At 35.2% G+C, this 27166-nt stretch overlaps 1 protein-coding gene across 2 annotated transcripts in view; it reads right to left on the bottom strand.

Annotated features, from left to right (window-relative positions):
- Window positions 1–27166, bottom strand: part of COL4A5 (collagen type IV alpha 5 chain) — a 285432-nt gene that overhangs the window by 168101 nt on the left and 90165 nt on the right. For both annotated transcript variants that reach the window (XM_003799734.3, XM_003799735.3), the window contains exon 2: window positions 8213–8272. In XM_003799734.3, the coding sequence (XP_003799782.1) occupies window positions 8213–8272 (60 nt within the window). The remainder of the gene's footprint in view (window positions 1–8212; window positions 8273–27166) is intronic.

The raw sequence follows: 27166 nt of genomic DNA, 5'->3' as shown, positions 1-27166 counted from the left end.
TTGAGCCACAGGCACCCAGCCCACTTCCAAGTTTTAGGAGCATTTTGGCATATGTCTATGGAATTTTCTACACTGACAAATCATGTCATCAGCAATATAGAAAAAGAAAAAAAAGTTTTATTTTTTCCTTTGCATTCTGGCCACCTTTTCTTTTGTGTTTCTTGTCTTACCATACTAGCAATCTTGAACAGATGTAGTGAGAGCAGATATGTGCCCAAACTTAGAAGAAACAAATTCAGTCTTTCTCAAAGAGGATACTTTTAACTGTAGGGCTTTGGAAGATTCTCCTTAAGGCTGAGGATACTCTTTTCTAGTCTCCAAACAGTTTTTCTCAGGAAAGGATATTGAATTTTGTTAATGCAGTCCCTGCATCTACTGAGATAATTATATGGTGGGTGGATGTATTTCTGCTTAAATTTTTTTTAGTCTTTTAATTATACTGAATCACAATTTTTGATTTTCAAATGTAAAACCAAACATACATTCCTGGCATAAACCCTACTTGGTCATACATACTGAAATTATTCACTTTATATGTTGTTAGACCTGAATTGCTAACATTTTATTTTTTTAAATAAAGGATACTGATCTGTCATTTTCTGGTTTGGTAATTTCATTTTTGCCTGGTTTTGGTGTCAGGGCTATGCTCACTTCATAAAATTAGTTAAGAGGCATTCTCTATCCCTCTATTTTCTGAATGAGTTTATTTATGCAAGACATTCACATAGATGTTTCATATGATTAATCAGTAAACCCTTCTAGAGTTGCAATTTTTTTATGGGAAGGGTTAATAATTCAACTTCCTTGTTGACATAGGGCTATTCATATATTGCTTATTTCATTCATTCATTCACTTAGCTTTTGGTAATGTATGTTTCTCAAGAAATTTGTCCATTTAACCTAAGTTGTTAAATTTACTGTTATAGTTATTTATAATATTCCCTTATTCATCTTGTAATGTGTGTAGATCATTCCTGATAGTGGTCATTTGGGTTTTCTCCTTATTTTTTTTTTTATCAGTCATGCCAATTATTTATCAGCTACCCATTTTGGGATGTGTACTTTTTCTTTTATTGTTAGTTTTCTAGTTCACATATTTCTACTTTTATCTTTATTATTTCCTTGTTTCTCTTAATTTAAATTTAATTTGCTTCTCCTTTTCGAGTTTCTTAAGAAACTTGGATTAACAGTTTTAACTCTGTTTTCTTTTCTAACATAGACATTTAAAGCTATGTCCCACTGTATCCCTGCTTTAATGTCAGTCCATCCCACAATTTTCAGTATGTGCTTTTGAATATAACTAAAAATATTTTCTGGTTCTCCTTGTGATTTCTTCTTTGGTCCATCGTTATTTAAAACAGTGCTTTTAAATTTCTAAATAATAGAGGATTTTCTACAAACTCTATTTTTACTGGTTTTTTTTTTTTTTTTTTTTTTGCAGTTTTTGGCCGGGGCCAGTGCCCTACTCCTTTGAGCCACAGGCACCACCCTACTGATTTTTTACTCATTCCATTGTGGTCAGAGAATATATACAGTAGAATCTTCATAGTTGACCACCTCCCTACATTGACCACCTTCTAAAGTTGACCTAATTTTCATAGATTGGACATGTACCACATGTATTCAATGGAAGAATGTCCTCTACATATCGACCATCCCTGTACGTTGTATCTTGACCATTTGGACTGTGACACAGAATTTAATTTGTCCTCTTATAAGTTGACTAGTTGAGTCCACTCCACACTGAAGGTAGAGGTATGGGCTTTACCCCTTAGTTGTATTATGTTTTCATTAGTGTAAGTTCTTTTTTCATGTTTTATTATTATCACGTGTTGGATTAGGCCTAACGTCCTATTGTTGATCAGGTGTTATGGAAGACTTTTTCAACCTGGAGGACTTGTCTGAATTATAGGTCTATCCTATAATTACTGAAAAATTTTACAGTTAATCAAGACATGGTGACCCAAAGGAAAGAACTTAAAGAGCTGACATTAAAGGAAAAAATTGATCTTCTTCTACATTTTCTAGAAAATAGTAGCCAAAGAAAGCAGAATATGCTGGTGTTAGCAAGACTCCAGCTAGCAACATCAAAAAGTGTAAACATGAGTACTTGGGGAGATACGGTAAGGAAAGCAGAGACCTATAGTGGAAAAAAAAAATTTCCCTTGATGAAGCCAATGAAGCCACATTAAACAGTTCAAACAAATGAGGCCAGTTAACATCCGAATCTCTGGGCCAATGATCCAAGAATTTGCTAAAAATAAAACAAAACACATAGGAACTAGGGGAGATAGATTTCCAAGCACCAAGAGGTTGGCTTGAGAAATTTCAATTACAACACAAGATCTCCCAGAACATCTCATGTGGTGAATCTAATAGAGTGCCAATAGAAATTGTGGAAGAGTTCACCTAAAAGTTCCTGGACTGGCCAGGGGCCATGGCTCATGCCTATAATCCTAACAATTTGAGAGGTTGAAGCAGGAGGCTCCCTTGAGCTCAGGAGTTTAAGACCAGCCTGAGCAAGAACAAGACTCTGTCCCTACTAAAAATAGAAAAATTTTTTTAAAAATAGAAAAATTAACCAGGTGTTGTGATGGATATCTATAGTTCCAGCTATTTGGGAGACTGAGGCAGGAGGATCGCTTGAACCCAGCAGCCTGAGGTTGCCGTGAGTTAGGCTGATGCCATGGAACCCTAGTCTGGGACAAGAGAGTGAGACTCATGTCTCAAGGAAAAAAAAAGTTCTTAGACTTTGCCAGAAGCTTCAAAGATGACGATATCTTTAATGCTGACAAGTATGGATGTTTTTTCAAGATGATGCCTGACAGGAGCCTTATCATGAAGGGTGACAAATGTAGGAGCTGAAAACTTTCCAAAGACTGTTTCACAGTTTTGCTTTGCACTAACTCAACTAGAGAGAAATTAACGCCCTCGATGATTGGTAAATTGGCAAAGCCATGCTAAATTTTTGCCTAAAGCTCAAAGACCTCCCTATCACTTGGAGATCAAACAAGTGCATGGATGACTGATGCCCTATTTGAGGAGTGGGTAAGAGGTATTGATGAAGAAATGAAGAAGAAGAAATGGTCCATTCTATTGACAGTAGACAACTGTCCAGCCACCCACAGTGAATCATCTCACAAATGTGACACTGAAATTTTTGTCTTCCAACATGACCTCAAAAATACAACCTCTTCACCAAGTCATTATCAAAACATTTAAAATGCCCTGTCAAGCCTGGCTCCTATAGTAGGTCATTACTGAAACACAAACCCATGGTCCATCTGTGGAAGCAAATTCATCTACTGCATCAGTTAACACTCTGGATGTGGTCATCTGGATCAGTTTTGCGTAGAATAAAGTTCAGCCAGAAATGATACAGAAGTTTCGAGGGGCTGGGTGCAGTGGCTCATGCCTATAAGTCTAGCACTCTGGGAGGCTGAGGCAGGTGGATTGCTTGAGCTCACAAGTTCAAGACTGGCCTGAGCAAGAGTGAGACCCGTCTCTACTATAAATAGAAAAACTGAGGCAAGAGGATCGCTTGAGCCCATGAGATCAAAGTTCCTGTGAGTTATGATGACAACATGGCACTCTACCCAGGGGATAGCTTGAGATTCTGTCTCAAAACAACAACAAAAGTGTTTTAAGAAAGTTGGATTTGTCACAATCTAAGAGCATGATGTCTTGAATCCATCAGACATTCTATCTCCCGTGGCAGAATTCAAAGGAGGAGATTTTGAAGGTTTTGTTGCAACGGATGATAAGGTGGCAACCTGTAATGAACCTGACCCAAAAGCAATTTCCAAGCCATATTGACCAAAGTGCAGAACAGTGTAAAAGTGCATGAAGCAGCTGGAATTGAAAGTAGCAAGTGAGAATGACACAGAAATTGCAGACTCCAAAAGAAGAGGATGTCAGACATCTGATAATGCAGTTGAAATCATCTGCTGTGGAAAAATGCCCAGGTATCCTGAGTGGTGTAGCCAGCATTGAGAATGCTTTCTCCACTTAGGTTTATAGTAAGAGTAAGAAGCAGATCAAGATTGACTCCTTTTCCAGAAAGAATGATTAAAACACGAGAAAACAGTACATGTATTGATTTTGTATGATACTGTATGTAGGATTTTACTGTGTTTTGATTATATATGATTTTGTCTAATAGTCTCTAATAAAAACTCTCTAATAAATAAGAGGCTCGGTGCCCATATCTCAGTGGTTAGGGTACCAGCACATACACCAGGGCTGGTGGGTTCAAACCCAGCCCTGGCCTGCTAAAAACAACAATGAAAACCACAACAAAAAAATAGCCAGGTGTTGTGGTGAGTGCCTGTAGTCCTAGCTACATGGGAGGCTGAGACAACGGAATCGTTTAAGCCCAAGACTTTGACGTTGCTGTGAACTGTGACACCAGGGCACTATACCCAGGGAGACAGCTTGAGACTTTGTCTCAGAAAAAAAAACAACTCTATAAGAAAGTAAAGTACATGTACACATCAGTCCAGCAGGCCTCCTTATGTTGCCCACCTCAATATGTTGACCAGTTCATTACAGTCGTTTGGGTGATAAAATTACAAAGGATCTACTGTATAATGTTTTCAATCTTCTGGTATTTAAAGGGTCTCATTTTGTGGCCCCTTGGTGAAAATGCCACATGCCCTTGTAGAAAATCATAGTTTGTAGTTGTTGGATATGAAGTTCTTTATATGGCAATAACGTCAAGGTTGTTAATAGTGGAAATCAATTCCTCTGTCTTTACTAACTTTCTTCCTAGTTCTACCAGAGACTGATAGAGGAATGTTAGAATTTACAACTATGATTGTGGATTTGTCTCTCTCTCTCTCTCCCCTTTAATTCTGTCAGTTTTGGCTTTGTGTATTTTGAAGCTCTGTTGTTATGCTTTAAACAGACATTTGTGTTCAACAGAGGGGGAAAATAATAGTCTTTTATATTTACACACATACATGCCATTTCTATTCCTTCCTGTAAATTTACACTTCCATCTAGTGACATTTCCCTTTAGCCTGAGGAAATTTCTTTATATTTCTTTTAGTGTAGGAATGCTGCTGAAGAATTCTTTATCTTTTAATTATCAGAAAATGTCTGATAATTTGCCTTTATTTTTGAAGTACATTTTCACTGTATGTAATAATTATGTCTGCAGATACTTTTCAATTCCCTAATTATGTTTTTGCACTGTTATACATTATCTAATATTTCTGGCAAGAAGTCCATCCTCATTCACATTATTGTTCCACTGTATACAATGTGAATTTTTTTCTCTAGCTTATTTCAAGATTTTCTTTTAACCTCTGTTTTTCCATTAGTTTCACTATATCCAACCTAGGTATTGTTTCCTTTGCTTTTATCTTGCTTGAAGTGTACTGAGTTTCTTACATCTGTAAATTTATATTTTTCACCAAGTGTAGAGAACTCTTTCCACTAATACTGCACCATTATTTATCTATTTTTCTTTTTACTTACTTGTTCTTTCTTTCCTGTCCTTATGGAACTCCATTTACATTTTCATTAGATTATTTTATACTGTCACACAGGGGACTGAGGCCCTATTCATATTTTTTTCATGTTTTTCTCTGTGCTTTTCTGATCAGATCACTTCTTCTGATTTATCTTTAAGATCATCATTTTTTTTGTAATCTCCACTCTGCTGTTGAGCTATATCGTGAATAGTTTGTCTTATATTTTACTTTTAAAATCAAGATTTTGCTTTTTTAAACAGTTTCCAGTGTTGTGTTGTGATTCCTTATCTGTTCACGTATTATAAGTAGAATTTTCTTTAAATCCCAAATATATTTATCTTTTTTTTGTTTTAAATCTTTATCTACAAATTCTAAAATCTGTGTTATTTCAGAGTTGGTTTTCATTGATTGGTCTTTTTTTTTTTTTTTTTTTTTGACGGGATCACTTTTACCTAGTAAGTTTTAATTGCATACTGGACATAGTAGGTAATATATAGAGATGCCAGATTCTCTTATCTTTCTCCTAAAAGTATTGATTAAACTTTTGTTTTAAGAAATACAGTAGTTAACTCAGCCAAACTCAAACTATTTTCCTTCAATGGACAGCAGTTATATCTATGCTTAGTTACTGCAACCTTCCAGCTATTACTTTTTATTTCCTGAGTTGTATGAATCTACCTCTATACATATAAGGTTCAGAATTTAATGAAAAATTTGTGTATAGTGGTAAAGCAAATTTTTGGATTCTTTACTCCATTTCAGCATGTTCCCCCCTCATTTTTCAGCTACTATAATATCCTTAGCTCTATCCACTGACTTTCAAGCCAGAGAGATTGTCTTTTTGTCTGGGTTCTAGCTACCCTCTGCCATCCAGATTGAGAAGTGTACCCAAGAGAAAGCAAATGCAAATTCACGCAGTGTAATTTCTTTCCTTCAAGGGTAGAACCCTCTCTACTTTCTTTGGTTAGTCCCTTTCCTGTGCTATGAAATAGTTATTAAATGTTGCCCAAGAAGTGTTTAATTCTTATCTCAAGAAGAATTAATCTGATAAACATTATTCCACTATTACCTGAAATTAATCTTGCCTGGTCCTTTTACCACTACAGAAAGCACCCTTAATGCAAAACTACTCCCTTCAAACTAATGTTATTCAAATACATATTCTGCAAAACACTATTCAATTAATACTCATAGGTGTTCTCTTAGAGGGAAATTAGATTACATCATTAAATAATGCTTGGAAATATAGCATTGCAAAACAAATAGGTTTCTTTGCTTCCAAGATGTTTAAGTATCTCTAATATGTTGATGTACCCTCTACATCTCTAAGTAGAATACACCCTAGAGATATTGTCCCAAATTTCTTCACACTTAATTACTAACATGCACTCAAAAATATTTATTGAGGGGCCGGGTGCGGTGGCTCACACCTGTAATCCCAGCCTTGGGAGGCTGAGGTAGATGGACTGCTTAAGCTCACAAGTTCCAGATCAGCCTGACCCAGAGTGAGACTCTGTCTCTAAAAATAGCTGGGTGTTGTGGCAGGCACCTGTAGTCCTGCTACTAGGGAGGCTGAGGCAAGAGGATCACTTTAACCCAAGAGTTTGAGGTTGCTGTAAGCTAAGATGCTATGGCACTCTACCAAGGGTGACCAAGTGAGACTCTCTCTCAAAAAAAGAAAAAAAATATATATATATATATATATAGCCCCTCAAAATGGAGACTAGAGGCCAGGCACAGCAGCTCACACCTGTAATCCTAGAATTCTGGGAGGCCAAGGTGAATGGATTTCTAGAGCTCAAGAATTCGAGACCAGCCTGAGCAACAGCAAGACCCTATCTCCACTAAATACAGAAAAAAAAACTAGCCAAGCAGGTGTCATGGTGGGAGCCTATAGTCCTAGCTACTTGGGAGTCTGAGGCAAGACAATCACTTGAGCCCAGGAGTTTGAGGTTGCTGTGAGCTATGATGGCACAGCATTCTACCCAGGGTGACAGAGTCTCCAAAAAAAAAAAAAAGTGGAAACTAGAGTACAATCTTGTCTCTTAGTGCAACTCTTTAGGCTATAAATCACTATCCCTTTTTAATTTTCTAATTTTGATGTTAGTCACTGACTTATAGTGGTTAGGTTTATGCTCTTTGATTCTCACCAATACTTACCTCATAATCACAATAGTTATATAATAGGAGGTGCTGCTATGGGAAAAACAATATGAAAAACAGACATTCACCTATTATTAACCTGCATAGACTAGATAAAAGTATGTGAAATTGCCCAGCATGGTATCTAGCATAGATTCGTAGCCTGATAAATTCTTAGTTTCCTCCTTAAGCATTTCCCCTCTCATTTTGCTTATTAAGCCAATGATTTCAATAAGATTGATCAGAATATAGCTCGTAGACCATATGTAGGCAGAAGCTTATTTCTTATGGTCCAAGAGCTAAGAATATTTTTTAGTCACTTTAAAAGGGGCTTTTTGAAAAAAGGAGAGAAGAATACATAACAGAGACCTTATGTGTCCCACAAAGTATAAAATTTTTACTATATCACCTTTTAAGAAAATGTTTGCTGATCCCGGAGATACAGTGTAATAAGCACTCAAAATTAACAGTCTAGTGGCATTCATTTTATTTACTTAGCTGTTGAAGTAGAAGTCTTGTTTTCTTTTTTAAAAAATACATTATATAATATTATTTGTTTCACTGAATTTTCCAAAGCCCACCTCAGATCTTACCTTTTCCCCTTTTATACCACTACAGTCACACTTTGATCCAGGAGAACACCCATAGCAAGCCTATAAGGAAAAGAAAGGGAAATATTCATTAAATACGAAACTGAAAACCAACTAGATCCTGACTTAATAGCTCAACAACATTCAACAACCCCAACTTATAAATACCAGGAAAAAAGTTGAAAAGATATACAGAAATTTCTAGCAGTGGTTACTTCTGGGGAACCTTTCACCTTTTATTCTATATGTTTCTATTTGAACCTTTCAAAATGGGCAAGTGTAATTTTTATAATTTTAAAGTGAAAAATATATTTGTAAGATGTTAAATGGAAAAGAAATTCTTACAACTTCCCTATAATATGATTCACCACTTGTCAAAGTTGTTCGGAACTCCTTTTTTTCTATAACGCTTCTAAGAAGTTACCTCTCATTGTATATTAGCAATGACCTTGGCAACTAGCCAAGAATGCCTACCACTTCAAGTCACTTGCTTCTTTCTATTCATGAGCAATCATGGAGCATAAAATACTATCTTTCATCACCTTTCTTTTCTTTGTTTCCACTCCTTCATCATGAATATTAGCTCAGTCTCTAACAGCTTTACCACAAATGCTGCTCTGAAAACATAGATGTTCTAAATAGCCACTACTAACAAGTTCATTCACTCATTTTAGGAACTGATGTCCTGAAGTCAGAAAAATATCCTCCTCTGAAATGAAAACCTATGGATGACAAGAAGATAGTAGATGGCTTTTGCCATCCAAAACTATCTTTTACTCTTAGAAAACCATTCACAAAAACAAATTACTTTAACATATATAGATAGCTCAGAATTTAAGTACAGGAAGGTGGTATGCTTTTCATCAAATAGACATCAGCCTGACTTACTAAAACAGTTGTGATATAAATATCAAATAATGCTCATCAGTGTTCAACTTCAACAGCCTATGACTTAAAAATGACGTTACCCTCCTGTTTAACATTACATGATTTCCTCTATTCCAGTAAATTAGCAGAGTACCTTCCCCATCCTTTATCAAAGTATTGACTTCATACTTGTAGTCAGAACTCTTAGCCAACCCAGCTGCAACGAGGAGCCACACTCATACTGAAACTTTTCCTAATTAGAAGAACAAACAACAGCTTGATGTTGGATGAAACTCTCACTCATATTACAAGAGACTGTTTGAATAAAAGGTATGCGCCTAACACTTCAAACTGAAAAGCGTGTTATGCAGCCATTATTTATTATCCACAGGTGATACAGTGTGATTTTAGTATAATATGCTAACTACACTACAGACTAAATAAGTTTATTCGGACTTATTCATCAAACATGAATTGAGTATTATTAAAGGATAGAAAACTACTCAGACACTAGACATATAAAGATGAATATGAACCGATCCCTCCAATATACATAACTAATGCAATAAATACTTACTGATCACCTGTTATGTGCCAGCCACTATGTTATGTTAGGTGCAGGTAGACAAAGGCAGAACATCATTGCTCTCTAATGGGAAGGATGATCTCATATACACAAAATTATACTACAATGTTAATTTATAAGACATAACATTTTTGCACAAACATAAACATGGAATTTATAAAATTTAAAAGGTATTAATTCAAAAGAATATGCTGATTCACAAGTTCACAAGATAGGAACTATCAAAGGTCATTGTCAATGAATTAGATTATGTTTATTGTCAACGTTCATGCATTAATAGAAGAGTAAAGATTAGTGATAATCCAAAATGGCTGTTAATGTAAGAATAATTCACATTTGACTTTGGAATGTATATCTCTGCTTTATATGTGAATATACATGCAAGAGATTTTGTTGTTGTAAGTAGAAGATAGTGTAACTTTCCATCTTCAGTTTTCATTGAGACTTTCCTGTTTTAAATACAAATCAAGCTCCTGAGAATAATGCAAAACCTAATTGCCTATGAGGATTTCAATAATATGGACTAGATTATGCCACCTTTCTTTACAATTGCATTTTTTGACCTCTCAGTATCCAACAATAGCCCCCAACACATAATATAGTGTATAAACAAACAAAATCATAAATAATCTTATCTGTAATTTTTTTTCTTTTTTTATTGTTGGGGAATCATTGAGGGTACAATGAGCCAGGTTACACTGCTTACGTTTGCAGTGTGAAGTCCCTCTATTAATAGTGTCCTGCCCCCAAAAGGTGTGTCACACACCAGGATCCGACACCCCTCTCCCTCTGTCCCTCTTTCCCTTCCCCCATTCCCCCTCACCCTACCATGTACTAGTATCAATTGTCCTCATATCAGAGTTGAGTACACTGGATTCTTGTTTCTCCATTCTTGTGATGCTTTACTAAAAAGAATGTATTTCCACTCCATCTAAATTAATATGAAAGATGTAAAGCCACCATCCTTTTTAGTAGCTGCATGGTATCCCGTGGTACACATATACCATAGCTTATTAGGTTGTTTCCACATTTTGGCAATTGTAAATTGAGCTACAATAAATAGTCTAGTGCAAATGTCTTATGATAAAATGATTTATTTATTTATTTTTATTTTTATTGCAGTTTTTGGCCAGGGCCAGGCTTGAACTTGCCACCTCTAGTATATGGGGCCAAAGCCCTACTCCTTTGAGCCACAGGCACTGCCCTATGATAAAATGATTTTTTTCTTCTGGGTAGATGCCCAGTAATGGGACTGCAGAATCAAATGGGAGATCTAGCTTGAATTCTTTGAGGATTCTCCATAATTCCTTCCAAAATGGTTGCATTAGTTTACAGTCCTACTAGCTATCAAAAGTGCTCCCATCTCTCCGTAACTATGCCAGCATCTGTAGCTTTGAGTCTTTGTGATGTGGGCCATTCTCACTGGGGTTAGGTCATATCTCAGGGTGGTTTTGATCTGCATTTCTCTGATAATTAGGGATGATGAGCATTTTTTGATATGCTTGTTAGCCACTCGTCTGTCTTCTTTAGAGAAGGCTCTATTCATCTCACTTGCCCATCGATATATGGGATTGCAGACTTTTGTTGTTGTTGTTGCTTCATTTGAGTTGTCTATAGATTCTAGCTATCAAGCTTTGTCCAATTCATAATTTGCAAATATCTTTCCCCATTCTGATGGTTGTCTGCTTTGGTTGTTGTCTCCTGAGCTGTACAGAAGCTATTCAGTTTAATCAAGTCTCATTTATTTTTGTTGTTGTTGCAATTGCCACTGGAGTCGTATTCATAAAGTCTTTCCCTAGGTTGACAGCTTCAAGTGTTTTCCCTACACTTTCTTCGAGGATTTTTATTGATTCATGCCTTAGATTTAGATCTTTTATCCATTTTGAATCAATTTTAGTGAGTAGAAAAATATGCAAGTCCAGTTCCAGTCTTTTACATGTGGTTATATAGTTCTCCCAGTACCATTTACTGAATAGGGATTCCTTCCTCCAGTGAATGTTCTTGTTTGGTTTATCAAAGATCAGGTGGCTGTAAGATTTTAGAATCATCTCATGATTTTCTATTCAATTCCAGATATCTAAGTTTCTATTTTAGTGCTAATACCATGTGTTTTGATCACTATGGCCTTGTAATGCAAACTAAAGTCCTGTCGTCTAATGCCCCTGCCTGGATTTTATTACTAAGAATTGCTTTGGCTATCTGGGTTTGTTTTCTGGTTCCATACAAAGAGAAGAATTATTTTTTCCTAGTCTTAAAAGTATGATGTCAGTATTTCAATGGGGATTTTGTTGAATCTGTAGATTGCTTTGGGAAATATAGACATTTTAACAATGTTGATTCTTCCCAGCCATAAGCATGGTATGTTCTTCCATTTGTTAATATATTCTGCTATTTCTTTTCTTAGGATTTGGTAGTTTTCTTTAGAGAGGTCCTTCACCTCTTTTTTTTTTTTTTTTTGAATGGTAACTGTGTACATTGATGCACTTTGGGGGTACAGTGTGGTGTTTTCATACATAATCCAAGACACTTCCATCAAACTGGTTAACATAGCCTTCATGTAACTTTCTTAGTTATTATGTCAAAACATTCATATTCTACTCATAGAAAGATTCACTTGTACCCTTGCAAGATGAACCACAGAAGTGAACCCTCGAATCCCTCTCCCTCCCCCCTCCCCCCCTCCCTCCCCCCTCCCCATATCCTTAGGTTGTCTTCACCTCTTTTGTTAGGTATATTCCTAGGTATTTCATTTTCTTTAAAGCTACTGAGAAGGGAATTGTGTCCTTGATCAGCTTCCCATCTAGGCTATTATTAGCATATACAAAGGCTACTGATTTGTGAGCATTCATTTTATATCTTGAGACATTATTGTATTTTTTGATGACTTCCAGGAGTCTTGGGGTTTGAGTCTTTGGGGTTCTGTAAGTATAAGATCATATCACCTGCAATGAGGAAGACTTTAACTTCCTCTGCCCCCCTTTGGATTCCTTTTATTACCATCCTATGCCTGATTGTATTGGCTAGACCTTCCAGCACTATGTTGAATAGTAGTGGTGATAGAGGACAACCTTGTACCATTTCTGAGTGGAAAAGCTTTCAGTTTTACTCCATTCAGTATAATATTAGCTATGGGTTTGTCATAGATGGCTTTGATCAGTTTAAGAAAAATGCCACCAATGCCTATATTCTTCAAAGTTCTAATTAGAAAAGGATGTTCATTTTTCTCAAATACTTTTTCTACATCTTTTGAGAAGATCATATGGTCTTTGTTTTTGCTTCTGTTGATATGGTGGATTACATTTATGGACTTGCATATGTTAAACCAGCCATGCAACCCTGGAAAGAAACCTACTTGATTATGATGTATGACTTTTTTAATGAAAAACTGTAATCTATTGGCTAAAATCATTATTGAGAATTTTTACATTTATATTTATTAGTGAAATTGGTCTGTAGTTCTCCTTTTTAGTTGAATCTTTTCCTGGTTTTGGTATCAAGGTGATGTTTGCTTTATAGATGTGTTGGGGAAGATTTCTTCCTTCTCAATTTTTTGGAATAATTTCTGCAGTGCAGGAATAACCTCTTATTTGAAGGTTTAATAGAATTCTGGTGTAACGCCATCTGGACCAGAGTATTTTTTGGTTGGGAGATTTTTTATTATTTCTTTGATCTCGGTGCTTGAAATCGGTCTTTTCAGGAGATTGTGTGTAATTTTAGAAGTAACGTTACATAACTAATATTTACATAATATTTTTCACAATTAGTGAGATTAAGAATCACAAAAATTAGTAATTTCATTTTTATACTTCTTTAATTCATCAATGTAGTTATACTTCAGAGAGACCGCTGCTTAGAGCATGTGGGAATTATAGATAAGTTTGTTTAAGCTGAATTTAAAAATTTAAGTTGTATTCTATTTATTCCACTTAGTTTATGAGAATGACTGGTACTACTACATTAAAACAGGACAAAACAAAACAAAATAGATAATTGTAATACACACACCAACCACTAGATGCCACTTTCTATGTAGTTATAACAGTGGCACCCATAAGGAAATAGCCTCAATTTGACATCTGGTTAATGGAACAACTTGTTTTTTACCACCACCTATAAATATTGATTAGGTGTCTGATAAGCACAAGCATAATAATAGGTCTATGATGTCTACAAGAAAAGTGTAGATATAGGTGGTGACTTTAGTTTTAAAAAAGGAAACTAGGCACAAACAAATGAAAATAAAATTAAAATACAATAGAATGATTACATAGCTAATGGAAAGATCTCTAAAACACAAGAAATCAATATTGAGTTTACTTTAACAGTTGAATCATTAGGAGACCATGGAAAATTTATTCCCATACTGTTTTCTCATCTGTAAAATGACAAATATAGACAATATAATCTTCTAGGGTAGCTTCTAGTTTTGACAGCCTGTGATCACGTAGTAACTACTATCAAAGCTTAGAAAAATAGCTCCTTTGAGCCTAGGAGTATTAATAAAGGCTCTATGGAGAAACTGAATAATGGACTTCAATTTGGGAGAATGGGCAGAAAGATATCTGAAGTAATACTGACCACGATAAGCATTAAGATTAAAATAAAAAATTGTTTCAGGAAAATAATCAGGTAAAATGAACATTAAGAACCTCAGTCTAAAAGGCTTTCCTAAGTCCATATGAAATAAATATAGAAGGAGATAAGACCAAAAACCCACCTTCTCACAACTGTAGAAAATACTATTTCATTCTTCAAAATCACTGAAGATTGTTAAAGGAAGAAAATGATGCAACTAAATTAATATTAAATTTTTTTATTGTGGGAGAAAATAAAAAGTAAGGAAGATTTAGTATTATCTCATAGTAAAATACATCATAAAAATACAATAATTAAAATAGTATGGTATTGCTCAAAGGCTAGGCAACTCAATGAACCAAAATACAAAGGCCAAAAAAGAGATCTATACACACACACACTCACGCACCCTCTCCTCCCCACATAATTACTATATGATAATAGTTGGGATGTCAAATAGATGTGAAAGTAATGGATCACTCAAGATATGGTGCTAGGATAAGTACAAAAATTAAAAAATTTAGAACTCAGGCTGCTACAACAAAAATACCAGATATTAGACTAAAAAGTATGAATCAAAACAAACTCTGTATGTATTAGGGTTAACTAAATAACCTCACAAAAATTCAGATACCGAGAACCCATTCTAGAGATTCTATTTCCGTAAGCCTGAAGGTGAATAGGAAAATCTGAAATTTTAATAAGCATCTCAAAATGATTTTGATTCAAGTGTTTGAAGAAGACCTATGCTATGAAATAATAGCATAGAGAAATAGGAAATATTCCAAATATGTGACTAGTTAGGTATCCAGACTGACATGCTAAAAAAACTAAAAATGTATAAAAAAATGTAAAACATCTTCCTAAAAGCACCAAAAAGAAGCACAATAGAGTTTATCAAATTAAAATCTAGGGAAAAAATAAACAGTGAACTCACCAATGAAATAATTTTTGCCCTGAGAGTATTTGCCAAACATGGAGAATCTGCATTTCTTGTTTTATAAATAAGCTCTTTAGAAGTATTTATAATAATTCTAATTATTTAATATTTATAATTCACAATCCCACTTCCAGGGAATTGGAAGAAAAGATATCTTGGTTCTCAGTGGAGAAACACAGGAAAAAAGATTCTTGAAGACTATAATTACAAGCTGGCCCTTACACAGATTTGCAATCCAGTTTAGTATGACCAGGCCCCGTAACCTCAAACTGAGAATTTGTTTAGAGTGGACTCTGGCTGCATTGACCTCCCAAAGGCCGGGCAGAAATACATAGAAATTTTATGTAGAAGAACTTATCTTTATATGTGGGCTATCACAAAAGTTTTGCGATAGACAAAATTAAGAAACACAAAATCTGTGTGGATGGAAACAAATGAAGCCCTCCCAGGAACACTGATAAATTAAGCAAGTTAAAACTTGTACAGGTGAATCAGAAAGGATGCTGTGGAATGTGTTTCTTAGAAGTGAAATAATAGACCATAACACAGTCAAAACTTCCATAGAGACCTACCTAGTGACCCTCAAATATTTCCAGTATATCATTTTTTGAAAGGAAAATGAGACATCCCACTAAAAAATAATTAAACATAAAAGGAAGCAAAATACTGTAAGCAAGAACCAAAAAAAAAAACAATTGACAGCAGAAACTACTCAGCAAAGATTTCAGATATTGGAATTATTAGACACGAAATATATAATACTTTTATAACTATGAAAAATATTTTTTATATCTTGGAAATAATAAACATATCTGGAAATTGTTTTTTAAAAATGATATAACTAAATTAAAAGAAAATATAATTTCTATAATTAAAAACTATAATAATTGAAATTAAAAACTTAATGGAAATTACATAGGCCAGGCTTGGTGTCTCATACCTGTAATCCCAGCACTCTAGGAGGCCGAGGTGGGTGGATCACTTGATCTCATGAGTTTGAGACCAGCCTGAGCTAGAGCGAGACCTGTCTTTAAAAAGAGCCAGGTGTTGTAGTGGGAGCCTGTAGTCCCAGGTACTTGGGAGGCTAAGACAAGAGAATCGCTTGAGCCCAAGAGTTTGAGGTTGCTGTGAGCTATGACACCATAGCACTCTACCAAGGGGGACAAAGTCAGACCTTGTCTCAAAAAAAAAAAAAAGGGCTTGGCGCCAGTAGTACAGCAGTTACAGCGCCAGCCACATGCACAGAGGCTGGTGAGTTTGAATCTGGCCTGGGCCAGCTAACCAACAATGACAACTGCAACAAAAAATAGCCAGGCATTGTGGCAGGCACCTGTAGTCCCAGCTACTTGGGAGGCTGAGGCAAGAGAATCGCTTAAGCCCAAGAGTTAGTGATTGCTGTGAGCTGTGACACTACAGCACTCTACCATGGGCGACATACAAAGACTCTGTCTCAAAAACAAACAAAGAAAAAGAAATTACATATAATGTACCATAGTGATAAAACTTACGGAAAATGTGGAATAAACGTTAAGAGACATGGAAGAAAGATTAAAGAAGTATAATATACAAGTGATGGGGTTCTAGAAGAAGTGAGAAAAGGAAACACAGTAGAGCCAACAGTTAAAAAAAGAGACTAAGACTTTTCATGAAAACATTAAAGATATTCGTGATTTAAGAAATCAAATAGATGTTATGGAAGAAAAGTAAAACCCTAAACTAGGAGCAATAGAGCATAACTGCATAACATGAAAACAAAGAAGGGACCTTAAAGGCATCAAGAAAGACAAGACAAATTGCCTTCAAGGAAGTGAAAATTAATTTACAGATTAGTTCTTGGAGGCAATAATGGAAGCCAGAAGACTGTGGAATGACATCTTTAATATGCTAAAAGAAAACTGCAAATCTGTAATTTTTTACCTAGTGAAAATATTTTTCAATAACAAGGTAAAATACATATATTTTTTGACTAAGAAAAACTGAGAAAGTATGCCCCCAGGAGAAGCCCACAAAACCCCCAATGTATGCTCTAAAATGCTAAAAAGAATGAAGAGCAAAAAAAAGTGGTAAAGTTGTGAGTGCATTTAAATAAATACTAGCAATAAAACACAATTATAAAAACAACTGTAACATTTAAAATATAAAATGAAAACAGGTTAGCAATACAGCGTAAGTCAGGACAGAATGAGATGAAGTAGTCTAAGGTCTTTATAACTGTGTAAAAAATAAAGGAGAAACAGAAGAACAAAAAAAAAAACCTGCATGGGACACAAAAAGTGAAATGACAGACAAAAATTCAATAAAATTAATAATATTGAATGTGAATAAGTTAAAAAGCTAAACAAAAACCAGAGATTGTCAGACTTTATAAAAAAAGCAAGATCCAGTGGTGTCTACAAAACATATTAGATTAAAATAAACACAAAAGTTGAAAGAGAAAGGATGGAAAAAATATAATTATGTAAATAGCAGTAACAAGGAAGCTGGAGTGGATATATACTAATAACTGACAAAATATATTCTAAAACAACAATTATTAGAGGTAAAGATGGACATTTTTATAATGATAAAAAGGTCAACTTACCAAGAAACATACTTTGAAACAGATGCATCTAGCAAAAGAACCCCAAAACTGATGAAACAAAAGCTGGCTAAATTAAAGCGAGAAATAAATAGTTGTACAAAAATTGAGGATTTTAATACACTACTTTTAACATTGGGTAGAACAGTGAATCAGAAGATCAACAAGGAAATGAAGGATTTGAACAACACTATAAATCAACTGGACCCAAAAGACATCTCTTCAACACTCCACTCAACAATAGCAAAATACACCTTTTTTCTCAAGAATGCATAGAACATTATCCAGGATAGATCACCTGCTAGACCATAAAACAAATATCAATAACCTTAAAAGGACTGAGATCATACAAAGTATGTTCTCCAGCCACAATGGAATGAAATTAAAAGTCAATAATCAAAAGAAATTTTGGATATTCACAAGTATGTAGAAAAGAAGTAATTTACCGCCAATTAACATATAAGTCAAAGGAGAAATTACAAGGTGTATTAGAAATAGTTTGAAGTAAATGAATATAAAACCACAAAACACCAAAACATATCAGATGCCTTCAAAGCAATGACTAGAGGGAAATTTATAGCAGTGAATGCTTATATTAAAAAAATGTCACAGCCTTCCACTTTGAGACTTTAGAAAAAGAGAGCCAACTAAATCTAGGGCAAGAAAGAAATCATAAAGATTTGAGCTAAATTAATGAAATGGAGAAAAGAAAAAGAACAGAAAAAATTTAAAAAATCAAAAGTTGGTTCTTAGAAAGAGTCAACAAAATTGACAAACCAACAGGAAAAAAGAAACAAGACCCCAAAACAAAAGAGAGAATACAACTATCAAGATAGGAATAGCAGGTAACTTTCTCAACCTGATAATGCACAGCTACAAAAAACCCACAGCTATCATCATACTTACTAGTGAAAGACTGAATCATTTCATTATAAGACTAGGAACAAGACAAGGATGTTAACTGTCTACTGTCTACTCTGTCACTTCTTTTCAACATAATCCCAGAGATTCTGTCCAGGACATTTGGACAAGGAAATGAAACAGCCATATTGAAAAGAAGGATGTAAAGCAGTGGTTCTCAACCTTCCTAATGCCGTGAGCCTCTAATACAGTTCCTCATGTTGTGGTGACCCTCAACCATACGAAAATAATTTTATGGTTGGGGGTCACCACAACATGAGGAACTGTATTAAAGGGTCGCAGCATTAAGAAGGTAGAAAACCACTGATGTAAAGCTATCTCTGTTCAAATATGGCATATTCTTATATACAGAAAATCCTATTGGAGCAAGTAAACAAGTTTAGCAAGGTTGCAGGGTACAAGATCAATATAGAAAGATCAATTGTATTTCTATATACTAGCATGAAATTAAGTGAAAAATCCACTTAGAACTGCATGACAAGAAATAAAATTCTGGTCAGGGGCAGTGACTCACTCCTGTAATCTCAGTGCTCTGGGAGGTCAAAGCAGGAGGATGGCTCAAGGACTGCAGTTTTAGACCAGCCTGGACAACATGGCATGACCCCATCTCTAAAACAAAATTAAAAATTAGTTGGGTATGGTGGTGCATGCCTTTTGTCCCATCTACTTGGGAGCTCAGACAGCAGAAATGGGAGGATTCCTTGATCCCAGGAGTTTGAGGTTTACAGTGAGCTATAATCATGTTGCTGCACTCCAGCCTGGGCAACAGAGTGAGGTGCTATCTGTAAGAAAAAAATAATAATTTTTGAGAAATAAACTTAAGAAATGAAAACCTTATACTGTAAAAACCAAAAAAAAAAAAGATTATTAAAAAAATTTAGAGAAAATCTAAATAAATGGAAAAATATCCCATATTTATGGATCAGAAGACTTCCTATTGCTAAGATGGTAATACTGCAGATTCAAGGCAATCTTTATAACAATTTCTACTGCCTTTTTTTGGTAGAAATGGACAAGCTTAGACTAAAATTAATATACAACTCATATGGCAATGCAAAGAACCCCAAAAGCCAAAACAACATTGAAAAAGAACAAAGTTGAAGGACTTACATTTCCCAATTTCAAAACTTGCTACAAATCTAAAGTAATCAAATCAGCGTTGTAATGGCTCAACAACAGATATTTAAACCAGAGTCCAGATATTACCCCATATATCTATGGGAAACTGATTTCTTGCAAAGGTACCAGGGACATTCAATGAGGGAGGAAAGAAGTCTTTTCAACAAATACTGCCGAGAAAGATGGATACTCACATGCAACTGAAAAAACTTGGACCTCTTCCTCACATCATATGTAAAAATTAACTTAAACTATATCACAGATATAACTCTTACAAGAAAATATGAGAGTAAATATTATTGACTCTTGTTCAGTCAAAGCCTTCTTAAATATAACACTAAAAGCACAAGTGACAAAAAAAAGAAATAGTTTCAAATAATTTTGTCGAAATAAAATTTTTTTAATCAAAATTTAAAAATTTCATGCTTCAAAAGACACTATCATGAAAGTGAAAAAGCAATTCACAGAACGGAAAAATGTATTTGTAAGTCATATATTTGAGAAGGGATTTGTATCAAGAATATATAAAGAATTCTTATAACTTACTAGAAAGGCAAATAATCCAACTAAAAAATTGGCAAAGGATTTGAAACAATATGGATGGAACTGGAGAACATTATGTTATGTGAACTAAGCCAAGCACAGAAAGACAACTCTCACATGTTTTTACTTATGTGGGAGCCAAATATTGAAAACAATTGATCTCACGGAGATGGAGTAGAATGACAGTTACTAGAGGCTGGGAAGGTTAGCAGCGGGTAGGGGATAAAGTGGGGATGGTTAATGAGTGCAAAAATATTGTTAAATAGATACAATAAACAATATTTGATAGTACAACAAATTGACTATAGTCAACAGTAAGTTAGGGGATGCTTTAAAATAACTAAAAGAGTGGAATTAGAATGTTCCTAACACAAAGAAATGTTAAATGTCTGAGGTGATGGATAACCCAATTACCTTGATTTCATTAATTCACATCGTATGCCTATATCAAAAATACAAGGGGACATGTGAAATTTACTAGGTGTAGAATATAAATGCCTTTAACACAATAACTAAGAAAATGCCATGAAGGCTATGTTAACCAGTTTGATGAAAACATTTTAAATTGTATATAAAACCAGCATTGTACCCCATGGTTGTATTAATGTACACAGCTATGATTTAATAAAAAAAGAAGAAAAAAATCACATGTCCCCTTATGAAGATATACAACTGTTAGGTCCCATAATAATTAAAAATAAAAGTAATTTTTAAATAAAAAATAAAAATGAACAAAGGAGCTGAATAGAAATTTCTTTTCTTTTCTTTTCTCTCTCTCTTTTTTTTTTTTTTAGTAGAGACAGAGTTTCACTTTATTGCCCACGGTAGAATGTCGTGGCATACACAGCTCACAGCAAAGTCCAACTCCTGGGCTTTGGTGATTCCCTTGCCTCAGCCTCCCAAATAGCTGGGACTACAGGCAGCTGCCACAATGCCTGGCTATTTTTTTTTGTTGTTGTTACAGTTCGGCCGGGACCAGGTTTAAACCCACTACCCTCCATATATTGGGCTGGCGCCCTGCCCACTGAGCAACAGGCGCCGCCCTGAATAGAAATTTCTACAAAAACTATATATGAAATGTCCGATTAGCCTCTGAAAAGATGGGCAACATCATTAGCAATCAGGAAAATGCAAAAAAACCCCACAATGACACACCACTTCATACACACTAGATAACTATAATAAAAAAAGACAGACAATGGAAAGTGTTATTGAGGCTGTGGAAGAAACTGGAACTCACATACATTGCCAGTAGGAATGCAAAATAGTACAACAGCTTGAGGAAAGTCTGGCATTTTCTAAAGCAATTAAAACATATGATCCAGCAATTCCACTCCTAGGCATACAACCAAGAAAAACAGAAACATGTAATACAAAAACTTGTACATGAATGTTCATACCATCATTATTCATAATAGCCAACAAAGTATAAAACAACCCAAACTATTAATAGTAAACTCATTAAAAAGTGTTGTATATGCACACTATGGTATATTACTTGGCAATAAAGAGGAAAGAAGCATTGATTCATGCTACAATATGAATGAACCTTGAAAAAATTATGCTAAGTAAAAGAAGCAAGACATAAAATACCATATGTTGCATGATTCTACCCACATAAAACATCTACCATAAACAAACATATAGAGACAACAAGTAGATTGGTGGTTGCCTAGAGCTGGGAGGTAGCGATGAAGGGCCATGGGAAGTGATAGCTAAAAGATGTAGAGTTTCTTTTTGAGTTGATACAAATGTCCTAAAATTGCTTTTGGGTTATGGTTGAACAATTCTATAAATATTCTAAAAACAATTAAATTGTACATTTTAAATGGTTAAGTTGTATGGTGTGTAAATTATATCTCAATGACGCTGTTTAAAAAATCAGTGTTATGAAATACTATAAAATACAGGAAGACCATTGTGTCAGAACTGGAAGGGTGTGGGACTTTTCCGTACTTGTAGGCTAACAAGTTAGCCTGCCACAATTTCATAAATGCCAGCAAAAGATATAAGACTTCCCGATCAGAGACAACAGCCCATGTATTACTGTAATAACCTGGGCTTCCCTGAGCCCAATTCCCACAGGGTGATGCAAAGCAAACAAGGTAATACTTTCATATGCAGTGCATTACTGTTAAAGAGAAACTGGGTGTCTAGGGAGCCCACATATTTTACAATGAACAGTAAGCTAAGATATTATCTTTATTATATTAGAAGGTAAACAAACTTTCCCTCTTCTCCAAAGGTAGATTCTATCTCTATTTTCCAAGTCATTCACTATAAAACATCCTTGAAAAAGAGTTCTGAACAGAGACAGTGCTTCTTTTCTCAAAATGTAAAAAGACACCAGAGATCTATGGAAAATTTTCTTCCAACACATTCCAGATTTTTAAAACTTTAAGAGAATATACATGTATACTATATGAACAGCTATGAAAGACCCTTTAGGACCATAAGGGAAAAATTTAATATAACTTGAATATTAGGTGATCCTTTAACACATTGACTGCCACAAAAAAAATGTATTTTTCCTTGGGGTCATGGTGTTTTATTACAAATGTAGAATAAAAACTTTGAAAACAAAAAGATCCTTTAAAATGCATTAATTAAAAAGTAATATTAAGGGCAGCATCCATACTCAGTGGCTAGGGCGCTGGCCACATACACCCAGGCTGGTGGGTTCGAACCCAGCTGGGCCTGGTGAACAACAATGACAATTGCAACAAAAAAATAATCAGGTCTCAGCGCCTGTAGCTCCAGAGGCTAAGGCGCCAGCCACATGCACCAGAGCTGGTGGGTTCAAATCTAGCCCAGGCCTGCCAAACAACAATGACAACTACAACCAAAATATAGCTGGGTATTGTGGTGGGCACCAGTAGTCTCAGCTACTTGGGAGGCTGAGGCAAGAGAACCACTTAAGCCTAAGAGTTTGAGGTTGCTGTGAGTTGTGATGCCATAGTACTCTACCACAGGCAACATAGTGAGACTCTGTCTCAAAAAAAAAAAAAAAGTAATATAAAACCCTGAAAATTAGTAATGTCAAAAGTAATGTGAAAAGTTGCCAGGGCGCGGTGGCCCATGTATGTAATCCTAGCACTCTGGGAGGCTGATGCAGGTGGATTGCTTCAGCTCAGGAGTTTCACAGCTACTCTGCAGGCTAAGGCAAGTGAATCATTTGAATCCAAGCATTTGAGGTATCTGTGAGCTATGATGCCAGGGCACTGAACCCCAGGGCAACCGAACAAAACTCTGTTCAAAAATAAAGGAACATGAAAACTTCAAAAATAATTTATAACTCACATGGCAGTTAATGCGTTAAAATTGCTGTTGATTTCTTAAGTGTGTTAATGATATCGTGTTTATGTAGAATAATGTCCTTTTCTTTAGGCAAGGCATGATATACACTAGGGTATTTATGCATATGAAGTGTCGTGATATCTGGACCATACTTTGAAATGGCTTAGCAAAAATAAATGTATACACACATGCAATCATTAAACATACACATACATATAAACACTCTGCAGGGCAAGACATATAAAGCTATAAAGTGAATATGACAAAATACTAACAACTGGTGAATGTAAACAAAGATTCAAGGGAGCTCATTACATCTTTTTTCAATTTTTTGAAAATCTTACTACTGAAAAGTTGTATAAAAGCCATAAAAAGTTATGTAAAGGGTGGATTGCCTGAGCTCAGGAGTTTGAGACCAGCCCAAGCAAGAGTGAGAACCCCTGTCTACTGAAAATAGAAAAATCAGCCAGGTATTGTGGTGGGTGTCTATAGTCCCAGCTACTTGAGAGTCTGAGGCAAGGGGGTCACTTGAGCCCAAGAGTCTGAGGTTGCTGTGAGCTATGATGCCATGGCACTCCACCCAGGTTGACAAAGTGAGACAGACTCTGTCTCAAAAAAAAAAAAAAAAAGGTTATATAATAAGTATATCGACAAAAATTCTGGAGACAAATACCCTCAGACTACAAAAAAAGGAGGAAAATTTCAACATGTATTCTATTTATTACAGACATTAAAAAGATAAGTTACAGAAAAAGGTTGAAATAAAAGATTTTAAAACTTATATATACACAAAGAATGCTGGTACATTTGTATTAATTTCAGATGAAGCATAGACCTTATGGCAAAAGCATTATGAAACATAAAACAGGGCCACTTCAAAATGATAAAAGATTTGATACACAAGAAAGATACTAAGAAAAAACCCTTAAGTTGAAACAGACAAATCCATAGTTATAGTTGGAGATTTTAAACAGACCTCTGATAGGTGAACATGTAAACAAAATCATCTATAAAAATGTAAAAAGATGACTCAGCGCATGTGGCTCAAGTGGCTAAGGCGCCAGCCACGTGTGCCTAAGGTGATGGGTTTGAATCTAGCCCAGGCCCGCCAAACAACAATGACAGCTGCAACCAAATAGCCGGGCATTGTGACAGGAGCTACTTGGAAGGCTGAGGCAGGAGACTCGCTTGAGCCCAGGAGTTAGAGGTTGCTGTGAGCTGTGAGGCCATTGCACTCTACCCAGGGGGACAGCTTGAGGCTCTGTCTCAAAAAAATAATGTAAAACGATTTGAACATGAATAGCAAATAGCAAATTTGTTCTAATGAACATACATAACATAGTATACCATCCAATGGAGAACATATTTATATTAGGCACATCTTGAATATTTATAAAAACTGACCATACAGGCGGTGCCTGTGGCTCAAAGGAGTAGAGCACCAGCCCCATATGCCAGAGGTGGCCGATTCAAACCCAGCCCTGGCCAAAAACTGCAAAAAAAACATAAAACAAACAAAAAAAACAACTGACCATACACTGAACCTTAAGGCCAATCTAAAAAAATCTCAAAGGAAGGAATTCACACAAAACATTATGATCTCTAACCATAACGCAATTAAGCCAGAACAAAAATTTAAATCTAACCAAACTCTTCCAGAGAAGTAAAAAGCTAGCATTACCTTGACATCAAGCCTAAATAGGGCTGAGTGTAAAAGGAAATTACAAGCCAATCTTACCAATGAATATGGATGCAAAATCCTAAATAAAATATGACAATTTAACCTAGGTCCTAGCCACGGTAGAAAGAAAAGAAACAAAAATATTTACGGATGATGACTGCCTAGAGCAGCAGTTCTCAACCTGTGGGTTGCAAAATACATCACAGCATTAGAAATGTTGAGAACCACTGTCCTAGAGAGAATTCAAAATATCTACAGAGAGAAAAAAATTTACAGAGAAATTAGAATTAATAAAGTTTAGCAAATATGTTGTCTATAAAACCAATATATTAAAGTGAATCATGTTTTTATACACCATAAATAAAATCAGAAAATAAAAAGAGACCACTTATAATTTTCCCAGTGTCAGGGAAAAGAGAAGAAACTAGAAACAACAGAGCTTTGGGAAAAAATAAATAGTATAAGAAATGCATTACAGGAATAAAATAAAGATAATTAGAAACTGTAGAACAGAGATCTACACAGAAAAGAAATACACAATATAATAAGCAACATATTTCTAATTTACACATATTCAAAATAATGTAATTATTTATTGATTTGACTGAAAACAGAGTAACATATTGGGAGGAGATTGAAGAAGTTGAGGAGATAGCAGAAAGAGTACCCGATCTATCCTAGCACAAAATAAAAAAAGAAAGTTTTAATAAAATAAAAATTATTTGCAAGTCTTTGCCTTTGAGAAACTGAGCTAGGAAGTTAAAAGGGATGAGTAAAGGGATTGATATTTTTCAGTACTACCTGTACTTTTTAAACCATATGCATACAATATAATAAATATTATGCCATATTATTAGGCAATGGCCACTCCCATGAGTCTCATAAACTCTTAGAAAATATTACTTTAAATTTAACATTACAAAACAGAAGTTATCTCTAAGCTAGCTACCCTTAACACAAAACCTCCATGTTGGGGAACATGGAATGAATATTCTTTTGTGTGTTTGTTTTTTATGAAACAAAATCTCACTTTGTCACCCTCAGCAGAGTGCCATAGAGTCACAGCTCACAGCAACTGCAAACTGTTGGGATTAAGCAATGTTCTTACTTCAGCTTCCCAAGTAGTTAGGACTATAGGTGTCTGCCATAATGCCTGGCTATTTTTATAGAATCAAGGTCTTACTCTGGCTTGGGCTGGTCTTGAACTCATGAACTCAGGCGATCCACCAACCTTGGCTGCCCAGAGTGCTAGTATTACAGGTATGAGCTACTGCACCTGGCCAGAATGACTATTCTTTAATGGTCCAATGCTAAAAAATTTAGGTTATTGGGCGGCACCTGTGGCTCAAAGGAGTAGGGCACTGGCCCCATATGCCAGAGGTGACGGATTCAAACCATGCCCCAGCCAAAAACTGCAAAATAAATAAATAAATAAAGGTTATCATTGTTACATCCCTATATTGCTATCCTATCACAATCCATAAACAGATCTTGCTGTTTCTTCCTAATAAATGCTACCAATAAAATATTGTTAATGTGGAGTTGAAAAAGGTCTTAGAAATTAAACTGTTTCCCTCATTAAAACATGAAGAAATGAAGAGGCAGTAAATGACAAAACCAGATCTAGAATTAGTTTCTTGACTTTGTATTTCAATTTTTTCAATTCCCTTTTTCTATTAGATTCTGAGCACAAGCCAAGATATTTTGACAGAGTTTCTATGAGGAGAAATCGTTTTCTTTTCACTATTACAAAAGTTGTTCCCAAAAAAATTATATTAAAGTAGATGAACACACCAGTTGGAAAGCCTTTTAACCAGAGCAGGGTTGGCTACTTTCTTTTTTTTTTTTTT

This window comes from Otolemur garnettii, unplaced genomic scaffold, assembly GCF_000181295.1.
Source record: "Otolemur garnettii isolate 467f Iridium unplaced genomic scaffold, OtoGar3 scaffold00155, whole genome shotgun sequence".
NCBI lineage: Eukaryota > Metazoa > Chordata > Mammalia > Primates > Galagidae > Otolemur > Otolemur garnettii.
The sequence above is the reverse complement of the archived record's forward strand: the minus strand, read 5'-3'. Positions and strand labels throughout refer to the sequence as shown.